At 39.6% G+C, this 17,500-nt stretch overlaps 1 protein-coding gene across 1 annotated transcript in view; it reads left to right on the forward strand.

Annotated features, from left to right (window-relative positions):
• The window catches only part of LOC137872394 (kelch-like protein 10), a 38,413-nt gene extending 26,369 nt beyond the window's left edge, over positions 1-12,044 (forward strand). The window contains exons 3-6 of the mRNA XM_068710602.1: positions 8,335-8,818; positions 9,930-10,538; positions 11,267-11,416; positions 11,609-12,044. Of these exons, the coding sequence (XP_068566703.1) occupies positions 8,402-8,818; positions 9,930-10,538; positions 11,267-11,416; positions 11,609-11,953 (1,521 nt within the window). The 5' untranslated portion in view covers positions 8,335-8,401 and the 3' untranslated portion in view covers positions 11,954-12,044. The remainder of the gene's footprint in view (positions 1-8,334; positions 8,819-9,929; positions 10,539-11,266; positions 11,417-11,608) is intronic.
• Positions 12,045-17,500: the final 5,456 nt, after the last annotated feature.

The raw sequence follows: 17,500 nt of genomic DNA on the forward strand, positions 1-17,500 counted from the left end.
CCATTGTTTTTCAGGGCATGTAAAACCCAGTGAGACATTGTTGTGTGATGAAGCTTCACAAAGGAAGTTAACTTCACTTTTTTTTTTTTTTGTGGCAATAGTGTCAGTTACATTTGAACTCATGCAACCTTTACATCACTCCAGTATGAGACTCATAATTCAGCATATTAAATTACAACTTTATGCTACTAATTTATTCTATCCATTACCCCATTATCCTACCAACAGTGTTTGTGCATTTGTGTGTGTGTGTTTATGTATGAGATTTTAGGAAATGAAGCACTTCTGAATTGTGCTGTTCAGGTAAATTACACAACAGTTTCTCATATCTGTTCTCTAGGGATAGCTGCAATACTGTCACAGCAGCTTAGCTGGCTCATTACAGCTATAGCTTTATTGATCCACACACACACACACACACACACACACACACACACACACACACACACACACACACACACACGCCCAAGCGTGCACTCAAAGGAACAAAACCTGCATGCAACAAAGTTATGCTCAGGAGCACAGAAAGACACACACACCCCACGCTGTGTGAGACACGTGGAAATGCAGATACAAAAGTTGTTTGTGTCCACACATTCTCGCCACACACACACACACACACACACACACACACACACCCATACACACACACCCCTTAGGTCATTAAGGACTCCTACCAGTGTGTCCTGTAAGCAGTTTAGTTCCCTGGTGGACGGGTAATATACTGCTGTGTATGTGTGTGTGTGTGTGTGTGTGTGTGTGTGTGTGTGTGTGTGTGTGTGTGTGTAGGTGTGTGTGTGTGTGTGTGTGTGTAGGTGTGTGTGTCGTTGTGTCAGCTGTTTTGTGCCTGTTAAGCCAGAGTTACAGTTTCTAAGTTGGCTTGGGAACAGTATGTTAGCTAGCTCAGGGACGAGGACGTGCTGAAAAATCATTACACAGGATATTGGTTAAAGGGACAAATTAGGTTTGGGTTGGATTTAGTCATTCTTTACTTACTGCTTTAATTACTCTATTAGTCATTTGTTTATGCTGTTTAGGATTATTCTCCTGATTCGTAATCAAGTTTAAATTTGTTTTGTATTATATCTAGTTTTTGTTTTTCATTGACATATTTATTCAAATCTACTGCTTATGTTTCTTTTTCTGGTGCGCTCGAGGTTACTGCAATCACAAATCCAGAGTGAACTAATGTTTACTAAGTAGCATACTCTACTATTAATAAATAATACAAATAATAAATGATATAAATGTTGTTTTTCTTTTTTGTAGCTCTTTTACCCTGTAAAAGCATAACACACTATACACAATTAAACCAACAAGCAAACACTTTAACCTTATTTATGTAGCCATAGCAAGCAGAAGTGAGGTGCCTTATTAAAAGAAGAAAGATAAAAGAGACAGACCAAAATATATGAAACTAGGAGTTTTAAGTGCAACCCACAAAATAAACTTTTGTGGATACCATACTTCATATCAAAGACGTGAATTAACAAACATAAAACACATATTTTTATAGATTAGTACATACATTTACTTACAGTATATGGGTCTGTTAAATTACTTTCTGCCTTAAGGTTTCACAATTTTGTAATCTTATTTAGTTGACAGTGACCTGAAAGTGCATCTGAAAAGATGAACAAACAGAGACTCAAATCATCACAAACTATGCATTTCTCTTTGCTTAGAGCAGGTTTAAATGCACTTAAAAACAGTGCAATGTGCAGCGATACGGTAGGAGGAGAGGAAAAGTAGGTCTGTGGTGCTGCAATGCTTCTTGAAAAAAAGAAAGAAAGCTGACAGGGCAGAAAAAGTAGTACTCTAATCCATATTCATATTTCCATTCATTTTACTGAGAACTCTACAACTGTTGATTCACATTGAAGAATCACTTGTTTTCAAAAGTGTGCGCAGTAAGTTTCGTTTGCATAATTATACAGTTCATTTACAGGGTTTTCCTGTGGCTGTGTGAGTGGTTAGCGTAGAAACACACACGCAGGCAAAGTGTGTCTTTACTGTACTACACACACACACACACACACACACGCTCTACAGCCTCTAAGAGAAATTACACATTCAGTTTAGGGGCTTGTTTTTCATTAACCTTTATTTGTCTGGGTTAAGCTGGTTGAGCAAACGTGCTGTTTTTCATTACTTTTTATTCACACATATTCACACCGTGAGCCTCAGTAAAAGAAAACCTCAGACAGATATTTATTTCCAGCAACAGTTCATCTATTTTGTTGAGTCTTTTAGGAAGTCTAAAACATAAAAGACAGTTGAGGATGAATTTGGTGACTTTAGTAGATGAATTGCAGCTTTAGTTTTTATTTAAATATACTGAAAGGACCCATACATCTACCTCACACCTGAAGGAAATGTGAAGAGTTCCAACCCTTAAAGTTATCAAATCAATTATTGAGGCAATCAAGGGGTTAGCTGTGCAGTCCTAATGTGTTGAAAAAAAATATAAAAAAACAGGATTTTTAATCAGCTGTGTCACTGCTCTTCAAAATTAAATGAAAGCTTTTTGGGGCCTTCATTTCTGACACAGGTAGAAAAAAAACCCAGAAAAATTTAAGAACAGAACGAGTGGATCTGGGCTGCCTTTGTCAAGGTTGAAAAGAATGATAAAGTTTGCTGTCTTGGTTCGGACGATGGAGCCTCTATGTTGTTGTACAATATAGTGTCCGTTGTCAACATGTGAGTGATTGATGCCTTTATTCAAGGAACAAAAGTTTAGAAAAATGTACCTAGTTCTGAAAGGAAATTACATCGCTTTTCCGCCAGTGTTTATTTACGTCCTGTGTGAAAGTATTAATTAATTAATTAATTGCACAAAAAAAACGTCCCCGGTTTAATGGTCCTAAATCAAAACTGCAGCCGGACGTGCCAACAACTGCATCATATATTAGTGCAGAGTTCTTGCACTTGCTCTGCTGCTTCTGTTTTTTTGGTAAGACAAAAAACGGCACGTATCGCTCTCCCTCAGCCTCACACCACTTCAACGCATGGCTTCAAGAACCTTGGCTCACTGCTGTCTGGTGAGCATGGAAATATTTGAAGTCAAATTGGCATAAACGTTACAGCTACATGCGATAATGTGACTCATATCCATATTTTACTCAACTTTACAGAGATACATCTTCAACATACAAAACAAAGAGCCAGTTATACTTTCCTGAAGCTCATAGTTAAACAAATTCCTGCTGACTCATCATAAATCAAAACGCTGTCGTGGCCTCCAGAGGAAACAGTGGCAGCAGTAGCCTCAGAGCTTTTTCCTCTGAGCAGATCAATATCATTGTAATGAATTGTACTCAAACACACACAGGTATTTTTCATTATTACCGTTCCGTGTTGCTTTTTGAAGTGTAACAGAGTCTACCAGCAAGCCAATTTAGCTGATGGGAATAAAAACCAAACAAAGAAACATTTTCTATGCTCTCCACTGATTTGAATCTGGATTTGTGCAAGGTTAAAAGGAAAGAGTCGGAGAGGCAGAGGTGTGTGTGTGAGAGAGAGAGAAAGAGAGAGAGAGAGTGTGTGTGTGTGTCATGTGCAGAATCAGCAAAGTGTATGTGCAGGTGTGTTCTCACGTGTGTGTGTGTGTGTGTGTGTGTGTGTGTGTGTGTGTGTGTGTGTGTGTGTGTGTCGGAGGAGGCTCGAGGGGATGTAGCAGCAGTTTCCTACTTCTCTCAGTCGCTTCCTAAAAAATCAATTCCAGCTGCTGCAGAGCTTCTTTCTGCTCTTCCTGTCCTTTCTCTTTTGCCTTCTAACCATTCCTCCTCTCTCTCTCTCTACTGTCATCCACATTCATACTCTATCTCCTTGATTTGAAAGAAAGCCTCAGACAGTTCGAAAGAAAATCTAACAGTACATAACATTTTCTTCAGCCAACCAAAAAAGTATAAGTCAGTTTAATCATTGATCTCAAAAGCTCGTTTACAGTGATCATGTGTATTGAACATGGCACTGATCATTTTGATGCCTCAGGAAAACTATATATGAACCTGGTGCTTTTCATCCTGAAGCTAGAAACACATTGGAAGTCTATGAAAGTACTTGGCAGGCTTTTCACATTTTTTGCAAACTGGGAAGATATCATACTGAACCTCTTAAAAGAGCACTCCACAGATTTAGCGTGATGGACTCATGATGGAGAGTTTTAAAACAAGTATTAATTGCACACGATCTTCACCATTGTCAAAACATGAAGCCTACATTACCCACAATGCAACTTGATCGTTGACAGTTCACAAAACTTAACAGTCGGACCCTGATTGTGGCTAACACTTCATGAGACCCATATCGCTGAACTTCTTAATTGTTTTTATTTGCAACCTTTAGGTGGCTTTACAGAAATTTTACAATTAAAGTGTTTTGAAATCTTTGTCTTCCTCCATCCCCTTTTTCACTTGTTCTGCTCTCTCGCAGCATGGCTGTTATACAGTGAGTTATGTTATCACATTTTCAACATAGTTTTTGTTTGTTGTAGGTATTGTAATGATATAATCTCATAGTATCCTCTTCTTCTGCAATGGTTTAATGGCACACGGCTAGCTTAATAGCACTGCTGTGTTTATCTTTTCATGGAAAACTTGTTTAACTTTCTGCTGCTGCAGTTTCTGATTTTGCTGGGTAACATTCGCTGCTCTCATTTTACATAGGCCATAAACAACAACATAACAAAAATACAAATATGTGGCAACATGTTTGACTGTTTTTCTATTTAAGTCTGACTTTGCGGCAGACACACAGCCGTCAAGTCCTGCTGCAGGCTGTTTCTTCAGGAAAGGTCAGAGGTTGCTGCACAAGCTATACAAATGTGGGTGGACTCTGTAATATGTGATACATCTTTACACATGCAGATATTTAAACACATTTAGAACTAGAGCAGCATAGCAAGGTGATAAGGAAAAAAAGTCAAAGGGGGATCATTTATGAATCAGTAGGATATGGTAATGGCAGATAGATTCACAGACATGACATGGATGATAGAGCAATAGAGGTTTTACTATTTGAATAAATTGTAACTGACAAGTGTAATTTTTTTTCCTACTTGCATTTATCAAGCTCTTTTAGAGGCAATTTAAATCCCAATGAAGTCCATCTTCCTAAGTACACACACACACACAAACACACACACACACACACATACACACACACACACACACACACACACACACACACACACACACACACACACACACACACACACACACACACACACACAGTGAGGTGTATTGGCAACATACATCTTCATTAGTGTCCAGTCATATCTCTGCTCTGCTCACACTTTGTGGCTCCAGTTTCTTTGTTTCTCTTATTATTAACACTCTGTCATATTTGGGCATAATGACTGAGAGGCGCTCAGAGGATTGCTTTGTCATATTTCCAGTTAATCATGGTTATGCTTGCTTACCCTCACACAGGAAACATTCTGCAGAGAGCAAGAAAGAAAGAGGCACGAAATGACAAATAAGACTGAATTACCATTTTATTGCAATGAGTAAAATTGATGGCAACAATTTTTCCTGACTGATGCTGAGGTTAAAGTCTGATAGTAAGATACAAAACAATAATAGATATGATCTTTATTATTTAAAAAATAATAATGTTGGTAAATATAATGTAAAACTTCATATTCTTTTATAAACATCATTCACTTTATTGCCATTGCCATTTCACTCCTAGCCACCAATGTCAACCTCAACCTGTTGGTGGCGCTAAAGAAAAACTCGGGGGACATCCAAAGTCAGAAGAATTCATCATCTGGGAACCATTAATGTCCAAAAGGATCCCAAAATAAATAAATCCAATATTACAAAAAATGTTCCCCATTAGAATTACATTTCTGACAGAGGGGAGAAAGCGCTTAGATTTAAAGATTAAAACAATGGGAAACTCAGGAACTTACAACTATTAAATTCTTAAAAACAAATTGTAGAATGAGCTAAACATGGGAAAAATTTTCAAATCATTGCAAATTATCTAACTAACATATTCAGAGATTAGACATGAGAGAGGCAGCTAACCTGAGAGATACATCAGGTAAATAAGTGTCATGCTGCAAAATACTTAAGTAATTACATTAATACTTTGAAATTTAGTCACACACTAGTTGCTCCATAATTGATCTTCCAGCAATTGAAAATACAAATAGGCTGCTGGATTTTTTTTCAATTCCAAAATTGAAAATTAGTTTTGAAAGTCATTGTTATTGATGAACGTTATATCAGCCTCATTCAGTGATTTATAGTTCCAGTTTTTTGCTTTTGGGGCTTTGAAAATGTATTTTCCCTGTAAATATTCAGCTCACGCTGTGTGTCTGACTGTTTTTGACATCTCACTCCTGAGTTGTTTTGCCTTCAAGACAGATTAGTGGGCCAGTGATTTGAAAACAACCACAATGACCCCGGTGAATAAGTTCAAGTACTTTGATTAAATCTATTTGATTGCAGTCATTCTTCTCCACTGCCTCTTTGTTTTATGAACACCTCCTCGGATACTGTTTAATCGGAAGCTGCTGTATTTAGCAGCCATTTGTCAACAAAATGCTCCCTCCTACTGTTCACTGCTGCACACATTTCCTCTTTATCACAGTACAATGTCGTGAACTGAGCTCAGATTTCTCTTGGATGGGGTCTTTACTTAGTCAACCAAAGGCTAACTTGCTAATTAGATCTCAGGCTACCTGCTGTGTTTGCCCTTGAGGAAGGCAGCGGTTTAATACCAGGGAGTTACTGCAGAGTTTTGGGCAATGAATATGTGTTTGTCTCTGTAAGTGTGTGTCGATGTGTGCATGAATGGCTTCCTGATGCATGTATAGCACTGCAAACTTCAACCGTAAACAATAAACACGAAGTTGAATCAGCATCTCTCTGAAAGTTTGAACAAAGACTAAACGTTCATATCTGGTAGATCTGTTGTAGTGGATTGTAATAGATTATATAGTACCTAACAAGGTGACCAGGGAGTTTAAACTAACAGTAAAATGACCGAGTTGCTTATTGGAGGACAGCTGTAATAAAACTGGGAGATGATGAACAGGAGTGAAGAGGAGAAAAACATGATGTGCAACATTCAATGAAATAGCTTCTGTCAAAAGCAAAATTATACTGTTATAATTATCATGTTTTTGCCACTTTGGTGAAACATTGCCTGTACTGTCAGACTGATGTACACACAAAAACTAAGTTACAGCAATAAATAATGCACAACTTTATGCTTGTATGTCAAACCTGCTGTCTACAGGTGGAATTGTATGTTGTCAGTCCATCAGTGATATCATAAGAATCCTTTCTAGAATGGAATCTTGGATCTAGAATTCTAGCACCCATCATGATGTGTGTTCACATTATCGCTCTTGACTCAAAAGACCTGTTGAAGCTCATGAGACAAGCCAACAAAACTCTCTTACTAAGGAAATCAAGATGAGCGACTGGGGCAAATCTACACACATGTCAAGCTCAGTGTTTGATGAGCTACGCCTGGAGGGGAAATTTTGCGATGCAGTCATCAAAGTGGAGGACGTATCATTTGAAATCCACAGGGTCATCCTGTGTAAATGCAGCCCATACTTCCTGTGAGTTGTTTATCTGATACCAGGGGGAATCTTGTGAATGTGCAGTATATCCTTCAAATGTGCAGAAAGTAATAGTTAATGATCGGAAGTCTGAGAGACTGTCACAATATGTAATGAGTTACATAGGTTCATGGAGCATTTGTGATAAAAAAAAAAAGAAAGTTTGACATACAGGAGAAGATATAAAATATTAGGTTGGTGAAAGGTAAATGAAGGTTCTTGCTGCCATTCAGTTGATTACAACTAAATATCAACTTCCATGATGTGAAATTTGGGAGTGTTTGGGAGTGTAGTTTGGGAGTATTGATTGCAGATTGCAGTTTTTTTTTTAATTTAAGTTGGATTTATTATATGAACTTTACAGTAGTCCTCAGTTCCATAGTGCTGTGCTTTTAAGCAGATTAGTATTATGTAGTAGCACGACTTATGTCTTCAGAAAATGACTTAATTAATTAAAAAAAGTAATTACACACACTTGAGATGGTCAAATCAACACACAAATGGATTGGTTCACAGCTGCAAGAAAATTAAATGAATTGTAGATGGTGGTGAAACAATTCCAGAGAGATCACAAAAGAAAACAAAAATAAGATACATAATGTAATATTATATATTTGTGACATTTATTTGGCAGTGCTAGTTACACTCTTTGATTTTGCGTATACTTACTTAAAAACATTATTATTGTTATCAATGAGAAGAAAAAGTCACTTTTTTGAATCCTCTGGTGTGTTTATCCTGACCCGCAGTGCTCTCTTCAGACGCTCTTCACCTCCAGACAAAAGGGTCTTCAGCATACTCGGCCTGTCTCCTAACATGATGCAGCTCATCATTGAGTTTGCATACACCGGCTCTGTTTCTGTGACTTGGGAAAACGTGCAGGAGCTGCTGCTGGCAGCCGATCAGCTCAATGTAATGGACTTGGTGCAAACTTGCTGCGACTTCCTGGTGGAGCAGCTCTGCCCAGAGAACTGCATCGGCATCTTTCAGGTCACCGGCATCTGCTACGTCACCGAACTGCAGCACAAGGCCTACCACTACATCATTGATCACTTTGAGAAGGTTGTTTTCTCTGAAGAGATCCTGCAGCTCTCTGTGCAGCAACTCACCGACATCCTCGGTAGAAACGACCTCAATGTGAGAAAAGAGAGCACTGTGTATGAGGCCATCCTTCGCTGGATCGCCCACCTACCTGAAGAACGAAAAGCACACATCGCAGTACTCTTGTCTAAGGTATGATAACCTTCTGTCACCAGATTTTGTTTAGACTTACATCTTCTGCATTTGGCTGATGGTGTTATCCTAAATGCAGCGACAGTTAATTAAATCACCTGAGTCAAATTAAAGTTAATCCCAAGACCAAGTCCAGTTTAAGAGGGCTTTCATTCAGTTTGTGTTCAGACAGATTTTTGCAAACAAACATATCATAAGTCATATTGACTGCCTGGTAGCTTTTTTGGTGACTGGCATCCTACATCATTAGCACTACATGGACCACCAAGGGAAAATGAGATTACAGAGACTGACAGTAAGTCATGCGGCACTTTAGTGCACCTTCATTTATCTACCTTCTCTGGTGTTACGAAGAGCTTGCAAAGAAATGAGTTGAGACTGCAATTTGTAGATCATCATGGTCACAACGTTTTACTATTTTTGAATTGTTTAAAAGGAAAACGATGGGCTTCACACAACAAAGAAACAGCACCGGTTGTTAAGTATGCACCAGAGTTTGATTCACAGCTTTCTCGGCAGCCCAAACTGAACTAAACATGCAAATGCATCCCAGTTTGTTTGAATCACACCAGAACAGGTCAAGGGTGAATGCACCCTATGTTTGGGAGGCTGAAATTGCTGTTTAAGAGTAACTGAAGACTGAAAGCAGATCAATTCTGTCTTAGATGAGCCAATAAACATTATTCCTGGTCTTTCAAATGTTACAGCAATACATGATAGCATTGTGAAAGGAGACTAGTTATACTCTATACTGCGCTATTGTCAATGAAAGACCAAAACCAACAATAAGTTAATCCTACCTTTAATATTGTCTGTGTATCCAAGGTCAGATATAGCTTTCTTGTTTTTTGTTAAAGTATTCAACCATGGTCTGTTATTAAAGATTGATGTCTTCAGAGAATCTGAGTATTCAGAGACAGACTAACACATGGTTGGTTTTGAGCTTTTAAAGGAAGTTATTTACAATAACAAAAATATAGAATGCGACCAGTCTAAAAGTTTTGAATATTCAAAAATAAAAGGGTGAATATTAGTCACAGTTAAAATAATTATAAAAAGCTACAGAGGTCTGGACACTGGACTCAAGTACAATCCTGTTTTCTCTGTGTAGGTCCAACGGGCCTTGACGAGTATGGACTACATGAGGATCAATGTGATGTCCAATGAGCTGGTGAAAAACAACACTGAGTGCTGGCTCATCACCAGGGAAGCCATTGCAACCATATGTCACTTGACAAACAGACGCTCTCATCTCTTCAACTATCTCGCCCGTCCTCGCCTGCCTAATGCCGTCCTGTTGGCCATTGGAGGCTGGAGTATCAACAATTCAACAAACGTCATTGAGGCATACGATGTCCGCGCTGACTGCTGGATCAAAGTGACAAACCATCTTGAGCATCCTCGTGCCTTTCTCGGCACTGCCTTTCTCAATGGGAACGTCTACTGTGTTGGTGGCTTTGACAGTGTGCAGCCTTTCAGCAGCGTGAGCAGGTTTGACCTGAGAACACACACCTGGCATGAGGTGGCATCCATGTACTACCGCCGCTGCTATGTGAGCGTCACTGTGCTGGACGAGTGCATCTATGCCATGGGAGGTTATGATGGGCACACACGACTCTGCACTGCAGAGCGCTACAGGCCCGAGACCAACCAGTGGAGTCTTATTGCACCAATGCAAGAGTGTAGGAGCGATGCCAGCAGCACAACACTCCACAACAAGGTGGGTGAAATGAATTAGCAGCTGGGAGTAGTTCAAGAGTAACGGAGTAGCATGATAGGGACTGGAACATTGCTAATTTGATTTTATACCTGTTTGAAACACGACTGCAATGTTGTAAAAAGAACCAAATTATAAGACAAAAGTAAAGTTACACAATTAGTGGTTCTGTTTGACCTTTTGAGGTTGTGTTGAAGTAAATGGAATAATTGGCCAGAGGGTTGTGTCAGACTAAAGGTCTTCAGCAACCTAAAGGCTATCGGAAGATTTCATGATGTTGTGTGCATGGAAGTGATAAGAGGTGTGTGTGGCACTATTACACACTGTAATTCATTTGTATGAGGATGGTGTAAGTAGAAAGGTCAACATGTTAAACATTTAACACATTTGACTACTTATTATACATATGGCACTGACATAGACCTCACTATTTGATTTAATGTAATCACATTTTAAACAGTTTGATTATAGCTTATCTTAGGTTTGTAATAATGATAATAGTTTAAGGAAATATTGGCATGATAATATAAAGTATTGGATATTAAAGACCAATACCAATATTGATATTTAAAAGTAAAAAAAATAATCAGTTGTACGATTCTCAGCTGTAATTTACGAATTATCTTGCGATTGTGTAGGAATATATCAGTTTAATTTATAACCAGTTGAAGCCAAGAAAACTGATTCTTTACCCAAAACCCCTCCTGTTAATGCCCGTCTGTTCTCCCCAGGTTTACGTTTGTGGTGGTTTCAATGGGAACGATTGCCTGCAAACGGCTGAATGTTACAGCCCAGACACCAACCAGTGGACAATGATCGCCCACATGAACTGCCAGCGCAGTGGAATTGGCATCATTGCATATGCAAACCATGTCTATACAGTAAGTATATAAAACAGTGGCACTCTAACTGTGTGAAGTATTAAGAGATTTGGTCAGCAGTTGTTTTTTTAGACTGAGAGAGTCAGAAAAAGTTGAGTGCAAGTGTTCTTTTTTGCAAGGGCGTTGAGAAATTGGTTCAATCTCCATTCAAACGTTTCCACACTTCATTTCATTTCACTTTTCCTCCCAAAGGTTGGTGGCTTTGATGGCTTCACCCGTCTGTGCAGCGTAGAGGCCTACAACCCTTGGAACAACACCTGGCACGAAGTGTCCCCCATGTCGACTCCTCGCAGCAACTTCGGCATCAAAGTGCTTGATGATCAGCTCTTTGTTGTTGGGGGCTTCCAGGGTTTCACCACCTCCTATAACGTTGAGTACTACGACGCAACAACTGATGAGTGGACTGATGCTTGTAACATGGAGATTTCCCGCAGTGCCCTAAGCTGCTGTGTGGTGTCCGAGCTCCCCAACAGGGTCGAGTACATTGTCCCCTGTGACCTCCCTTCGCTTTTGGATGATGTGTCTATGGAGTCCTGAGAGGTGCCCTGTGCAATTATCCACCCGGCAAGGTTTAAACATAAGACAATGAAATAAATGTCCTTGTGCATTAAACTGCAATTACTCCAGAGATTTCGTTAACTTTTCAGTTTGTGAAACTTATAAGTTGTATGTTCTGTGAAGAGGAGGCTGTATCCGACCTGCAGACACAGGGTTGATTCAGAGTGCACCATTGAAACAATAACTCCTAAATACAATAAAATGTCCTGCACCATCCCTGCACCCAATTGTCCCCCATAAAATCAAGGACAGGATCAATGCTGTTAGCAGGCTCATTTTAAGCTTCTTTAGTGTATAATCACCTGAAAATAAGAATTGTTGAGATTCGCATTTTCACATTTTCGGGTTTTTTGCATCAGAAAGCAATCTGCATCCTACCCGCTAGATACAGGCAAATACACCAAATACACACAGTACCTTTAAATACATTGCAGTCGTATTTCAATTACCTTGTTTTGTCAGTCTGGGAAATTGTAGGTAACATTAGCTAACCAAGTCCTGAAGAGATGGGAAATACTATGGTTAAATGGATGGTCCGAAGGGACGAATTGTTAGGGTTAGGATAGCCTATTGGTCAGGGGAAACAGGTAAGCATAACTCTGGACCATGCATTCTAGCATCGCCCAAGTACTTTCTCACCCTACTTTTACCCATAGGATTTTACAATATTGAAAAAAAGAAATTGCATTTCTTCAGTGTAATTGAAAACAAAATTTGTCTTATGTCTAATATCAGTTGTCAGATCATTTCAATACTCTTTTGTAGTACTCATCGGGTAGAGTATAACGTATTAAGCATTCACAGTACTGTTGGTTGTCCCCCTTGAATGAAGCAGAGACCCCAAAGAAAAGTACTAATGGGTCAATTTGACGTCCTGCCACACAATCCTAGCTCAACAACATTTACATAATATTGCATCACTGTGGAATGGAGGAGTACAAGAAACAGGGAAGGTAAAAAGAAAATAGAGAAAGAAAGTGGGAGAGAAACATGAGAGATTCAGTCAGAATATAAGTTGCTGCTGTTACATGACTTTCTGGCTGATGTCAAGGACTGGGTGTTCCACAATCTCCTCCAACTAAATTTGGACAAAACTGAGATTATTCAGGGGGAAGAAAAGCTTGAATGACTTCAGTCTGTCCTTCTCTGTTTTGCCGCATGCACCCCCCCCCCCCCCCCCTTCTCTTTCTCTCTCTCTTTCTCTCTCTCTCTCTCTCTCTCTCTCTCTCTCCCTCTCTTAATCTCCCTCTTCCTCTATTTCCCTCCCCTCTACTCCCTCTTTTTTGTCTTTCTCTTTATCTCACAGACAAAGCATTGGTTGCCCGTTTTTGGGCAGAGTCACCTTGAGTGTTTTTCTGGACATCCGCATAGGAAAGTAAAGTAGTTTGAATATGTGGACATGTATAGAAGGGATGAAAAAACACTCATGTGTGGCTTCTTCTGAGAAAAGACAAGAAAAAGAGACTTGTCTGCTAGGAAGTTCTGCTTCTCTGATCTTTAATTTACTTGATTTAACGTTGTTTCAGACACATAGGTTCATATCAGATCAAAATGATAAAATAGATACCAAATGAGGACAACAACCTTGGAGATATAATCATTGCAGTTCACAAGTCTACAGAGGATAATACACATACAGACATCTGTTCATGTTTCCAAAAACGAGGGGAAGACCCTGTGTCAGTTTGTGTAAGCCCAGTTAAGATCACCAAGCACAGGGGAAAGGTGGGTACATTAATAGACAAACATGGGACATAATACAACAGGCTCTAAAGAGGGCTTTTTCACATATGAAATGGATACAGTTTGCAAGACGTTGCACATTGTCATCATCAGATCATTCCTGATAATTTGACCCAAATACCTTACTTTGTTCACCACATTTTGCACTTGGTCTGCCATAAAATGAGTTTAGCAACCATGATAACACTACTTTAGAGTTAAATCTAATGTAATTCCACACACCATAATCTGAGCAGTTGCTGCAAGCCAGAACTGATAGAATTGTTTAAAATGACGGATTTTCAGGCTTTGTGAGTTTACACGAGCATAGCATTTGTGGTCAGGACTGTATTTATCTCTAAAACCATCCCGACATATGAAGGTAAAGCAAGGGGAGAGCAGTGCGGGTGTTGCCATCGCAGTGTCATCATGACTCGGCAGCATCCATCCTGATGAGCCTCATGGGCAAAGTTGAGGGACGACACAGACTTTAAATGTTTATCAGGTTTAAATAATGCTCCAATGTCATTCTCTTGGGAAAAACATAAGACATTTTTCACAAAAATTTGACACATATCAACAGAAAAACTCACTTATTTATGTCCATTTTTTAGTCAACTCCTCTTCTCTTTTTTCACGGCACCATGTCCTTCATCACTCAGTAACTTTGTATGTGTATGTGTATGTGGTGGTGGTGTGCCTCCCTGCTGTATGTTTAAAAATAGAAAGTGTAACATTTCTTGGTCTATCTCTCTAATAAAGTAATGACTTTTTAGCTTTCACTCTTTCACACTCTGTTATGGAGAGTTTTTTTTTTCAATCACAGTTTCAATTTCAACTTGCTTTTTTTGGCGTAACATTTGTAAAGACGTTTGTGTCAAAGTATATGAAAGAAAGAAATGGGCAAAGAAAAACAAAACGTTGAGATAAAGAATCGACCAATATAAATGCAATTACCAGGGATTCAGGGATGATGTGAACGTTGTAATTCTGTGCATGCCCTTAATGAAACATAGCATTAGTTCAGCCAGAGCACTCACTGTCACTCTGCTGGTATGCTCCTGCCTTTTTCATACCTTTTGCTGCTTCCTTATGTGCTGTATTTTTTGTATCTTGTGGATTTAAATAATGCTTAACGTCCATGTGTTCAGGGGGATTTGGCTCTCACTGCAAAATTGTCATTGCTGCTTCGTTATTTTAAGAGCTCCCTCACCTAGCAGAGCCTTTTTTTGTAGCAAAAACTACCTGTATGACCATTTGCTATAAATGCTCAACTCTGTGACATAAGTGTAACTTAACTCTATGTTCAAGTTCAAGGTCTTTATTCATCATATGCACAACAATAACAGTGAAGCAGTCGTTGGCAATGAAAAGGCGCCCGCTAAAGATGCTCATTAAATATGTATAAAAAAAAGAAAAGGAAGATCTCACTAAATTAAAAACTAAAAACTAAAAACTAAATCGAAAAAAACAATCTAAAATATAATAGTGCAAGTTAAAATAAAGGATAAAATATAACATAAATTAAATATAAAACAAATTAATACAAATTAGATAGTAATTACAAATGTATTAACGAAATGTATTCAGGAATGTTTGACAGACAGTAAGTATATAGTGATAAAGTGGCAAGTGATGAGCCCAAGAGTTCAGCAGTCTTATGGCCTGTGGGATGAAGCTGTCCTCGAGCCTGGTGGTGCGGGACCGGATGCTGTGCTACTGTCTGCCAGACGGCAGCAGGCAGAACAGTTTGAGCCTGGGGTGGTTGGTTTCTTTGATAATCCTTTTGGCTTTCCTGCTGCACCGCTGGGTGCAGAGGTCTGCTATAGATGGCAGCTCCGCCCTGGTGAGGTGCTGGGCAGTTTTTGGTGCCATACCAGGCGGCAATGCAGCTGGTCATATTCTCTATTGAACACCTGTAGAAGTTGCAGAATATCCCAGGGTTCATGTTGGAGGAGCTTGAGACACAGAAGCCCTCCTCAATGACATCAACGCAGTGATTAGTTATAGTAAGGCAGATTACCAGAGCAACTTTTAGATGTTGTCATTTTCAAACATCATACTGGGGCTCACATGTGCATGCATGTGTGAGAAGATATGGCGCAAAGGTCTTACACAAATACAGGCCAACAATCCCAACTGTTACACCGCCCACACACACACACACACACACACACACACACACACACACACACACACATCGGGGAGAAGCCCTGCCATGCACAAAGCACTGAGGTTTTAAAAAAATGATTAGCTTAAGTTGCTTGGCTGATGGTCGATGTTCTAAAAGCCCTGTGCAATACAACTTTGATAGCACTGGCAACAGGGTATACGCACACACACACACACACACACACACACACACACACACACACACAGTTTCTCCTCCCTTATTTGCCATGTCTGCTTTCTCTGTCTCCTCCACTTTCTGTCTCTGTTTTTCCTTCGTCTATCGGCCTGTTCTGTAGCCAAGGGCTAACAGTAAAATACAGCTTCTCACTCATAACACCAGTGAAAAACACACAACCGGTTATTGTTCTGTGTGAGCAACTGTCAGCGACCTGACAAACGACACAGAATTAGTGCTTCACTGACACAGTTACATCATGACGTCAACAGTGTGTGTCTTTATGCTTGTGTATGTGAGTCGATGGATATTTGATCGTGTGTGTGTGTGTGTGTGTGTGCGAGTCTTGTGTGATGTGGTTAAATGAATCAAAACATACTCTACTGTACAAGGTTTCTGTTTGTGCCATGTGTTTCTATGTGTTTGAGGTAGAGAGAGAGAGTTTGTGTGCAGTGCCTCAGGGCTTTGTTCTGTACTGGTGCAATAAAAGACACATTAGAGAAAGAGAGGCATTACAGAAAAAAAAACATTATTACCCATAAATATTATTTTTTTCTGTGAGAGAAAAAAAAGCAATACATCCATGTGGGTGTGAGAAGCAACAGAGCCGAGTTTCACATGATCTGTCTCCATGGAAATTCTGGAAATGCAACAATTTATAGTAACATCCATTTTTTAAGGGATTTGACATTCAGTTTAGTTGTAAAGCACTGAGGCAAAAACATTTTTTACATCCTCAAAGGTACTGTTCAGTGTCCTGCAAGAGCCGTGACACACCGTCAGTCACATCAGAAGAGAAAAAAAATAAGAAGTCTGTAAAGAAGAATCTGGAGGATGAAGAAAGAAGGAAGAAGAGGAGGATGGTGGCTTAGAGATAAGAGAAGGAGGACGGAGTGGAAGAGAGAAAGAGAGAGTTTGAGGTGTGTGTGTATTGAGTCGAGGGTGGAATGAATTTCATGCTTAACACCTGTCTCACCCTCACAGTGTGTGTGTGTGTGTATGTATGTGTGTGTGTGTGTGTGTGTGTGTGTGTGTGTGTGTATGTGTGTGTGTGTGTGTGTGTGTGTGTGTGTGTGTGTGTGTGTGTGTGTGTATGTGTGTGTGTGTGTGTGTGTGTGTGTATATGTGTGTGTGTGTGTGTGTGTGTGTGTGTGTGTGTGTGTGTGTGTGTGTGTGTGTGTGTGTGTGTGTGTGTGAGGTAGGTGTGTAGGTATGTTTTAGAGGGGATGGACAGACAATAGTTTCCCAATTGGAAAGGATTCCATTTATACCCATTCCATTTATCTATCCTCTGCTTACCTCTCTCTCTACAAACACACACACACACGCACACACACACACACACACACACACACACACACACACACACACACACACACACACACACACACTATATAAAACAGCTCTTATACTCCCTCTTGATCTCTGTATGACCTCAGTCTGCTTCCTCTTACCTG

The sequence above is a fragment of the Cebidichthys violaceus genome, unplaced genomic scaffold, assembly GCF_023349555.1.
Source record: "Cebidichthys violaceus isolate CVI_PGR_0920_01 unplaced genomic scaffold, fCebVio1.0.p SCAF_16, whole genome shotgun sequence".
In the NCBI taxonomy this organism is placed as follows: domain Eukaryota; kingdom Metazoa; phylum Chordata; class Actinopteri; order Perciformes; family Stichaeidae; genus Cebidichthys; species Cebidichthys violaceus.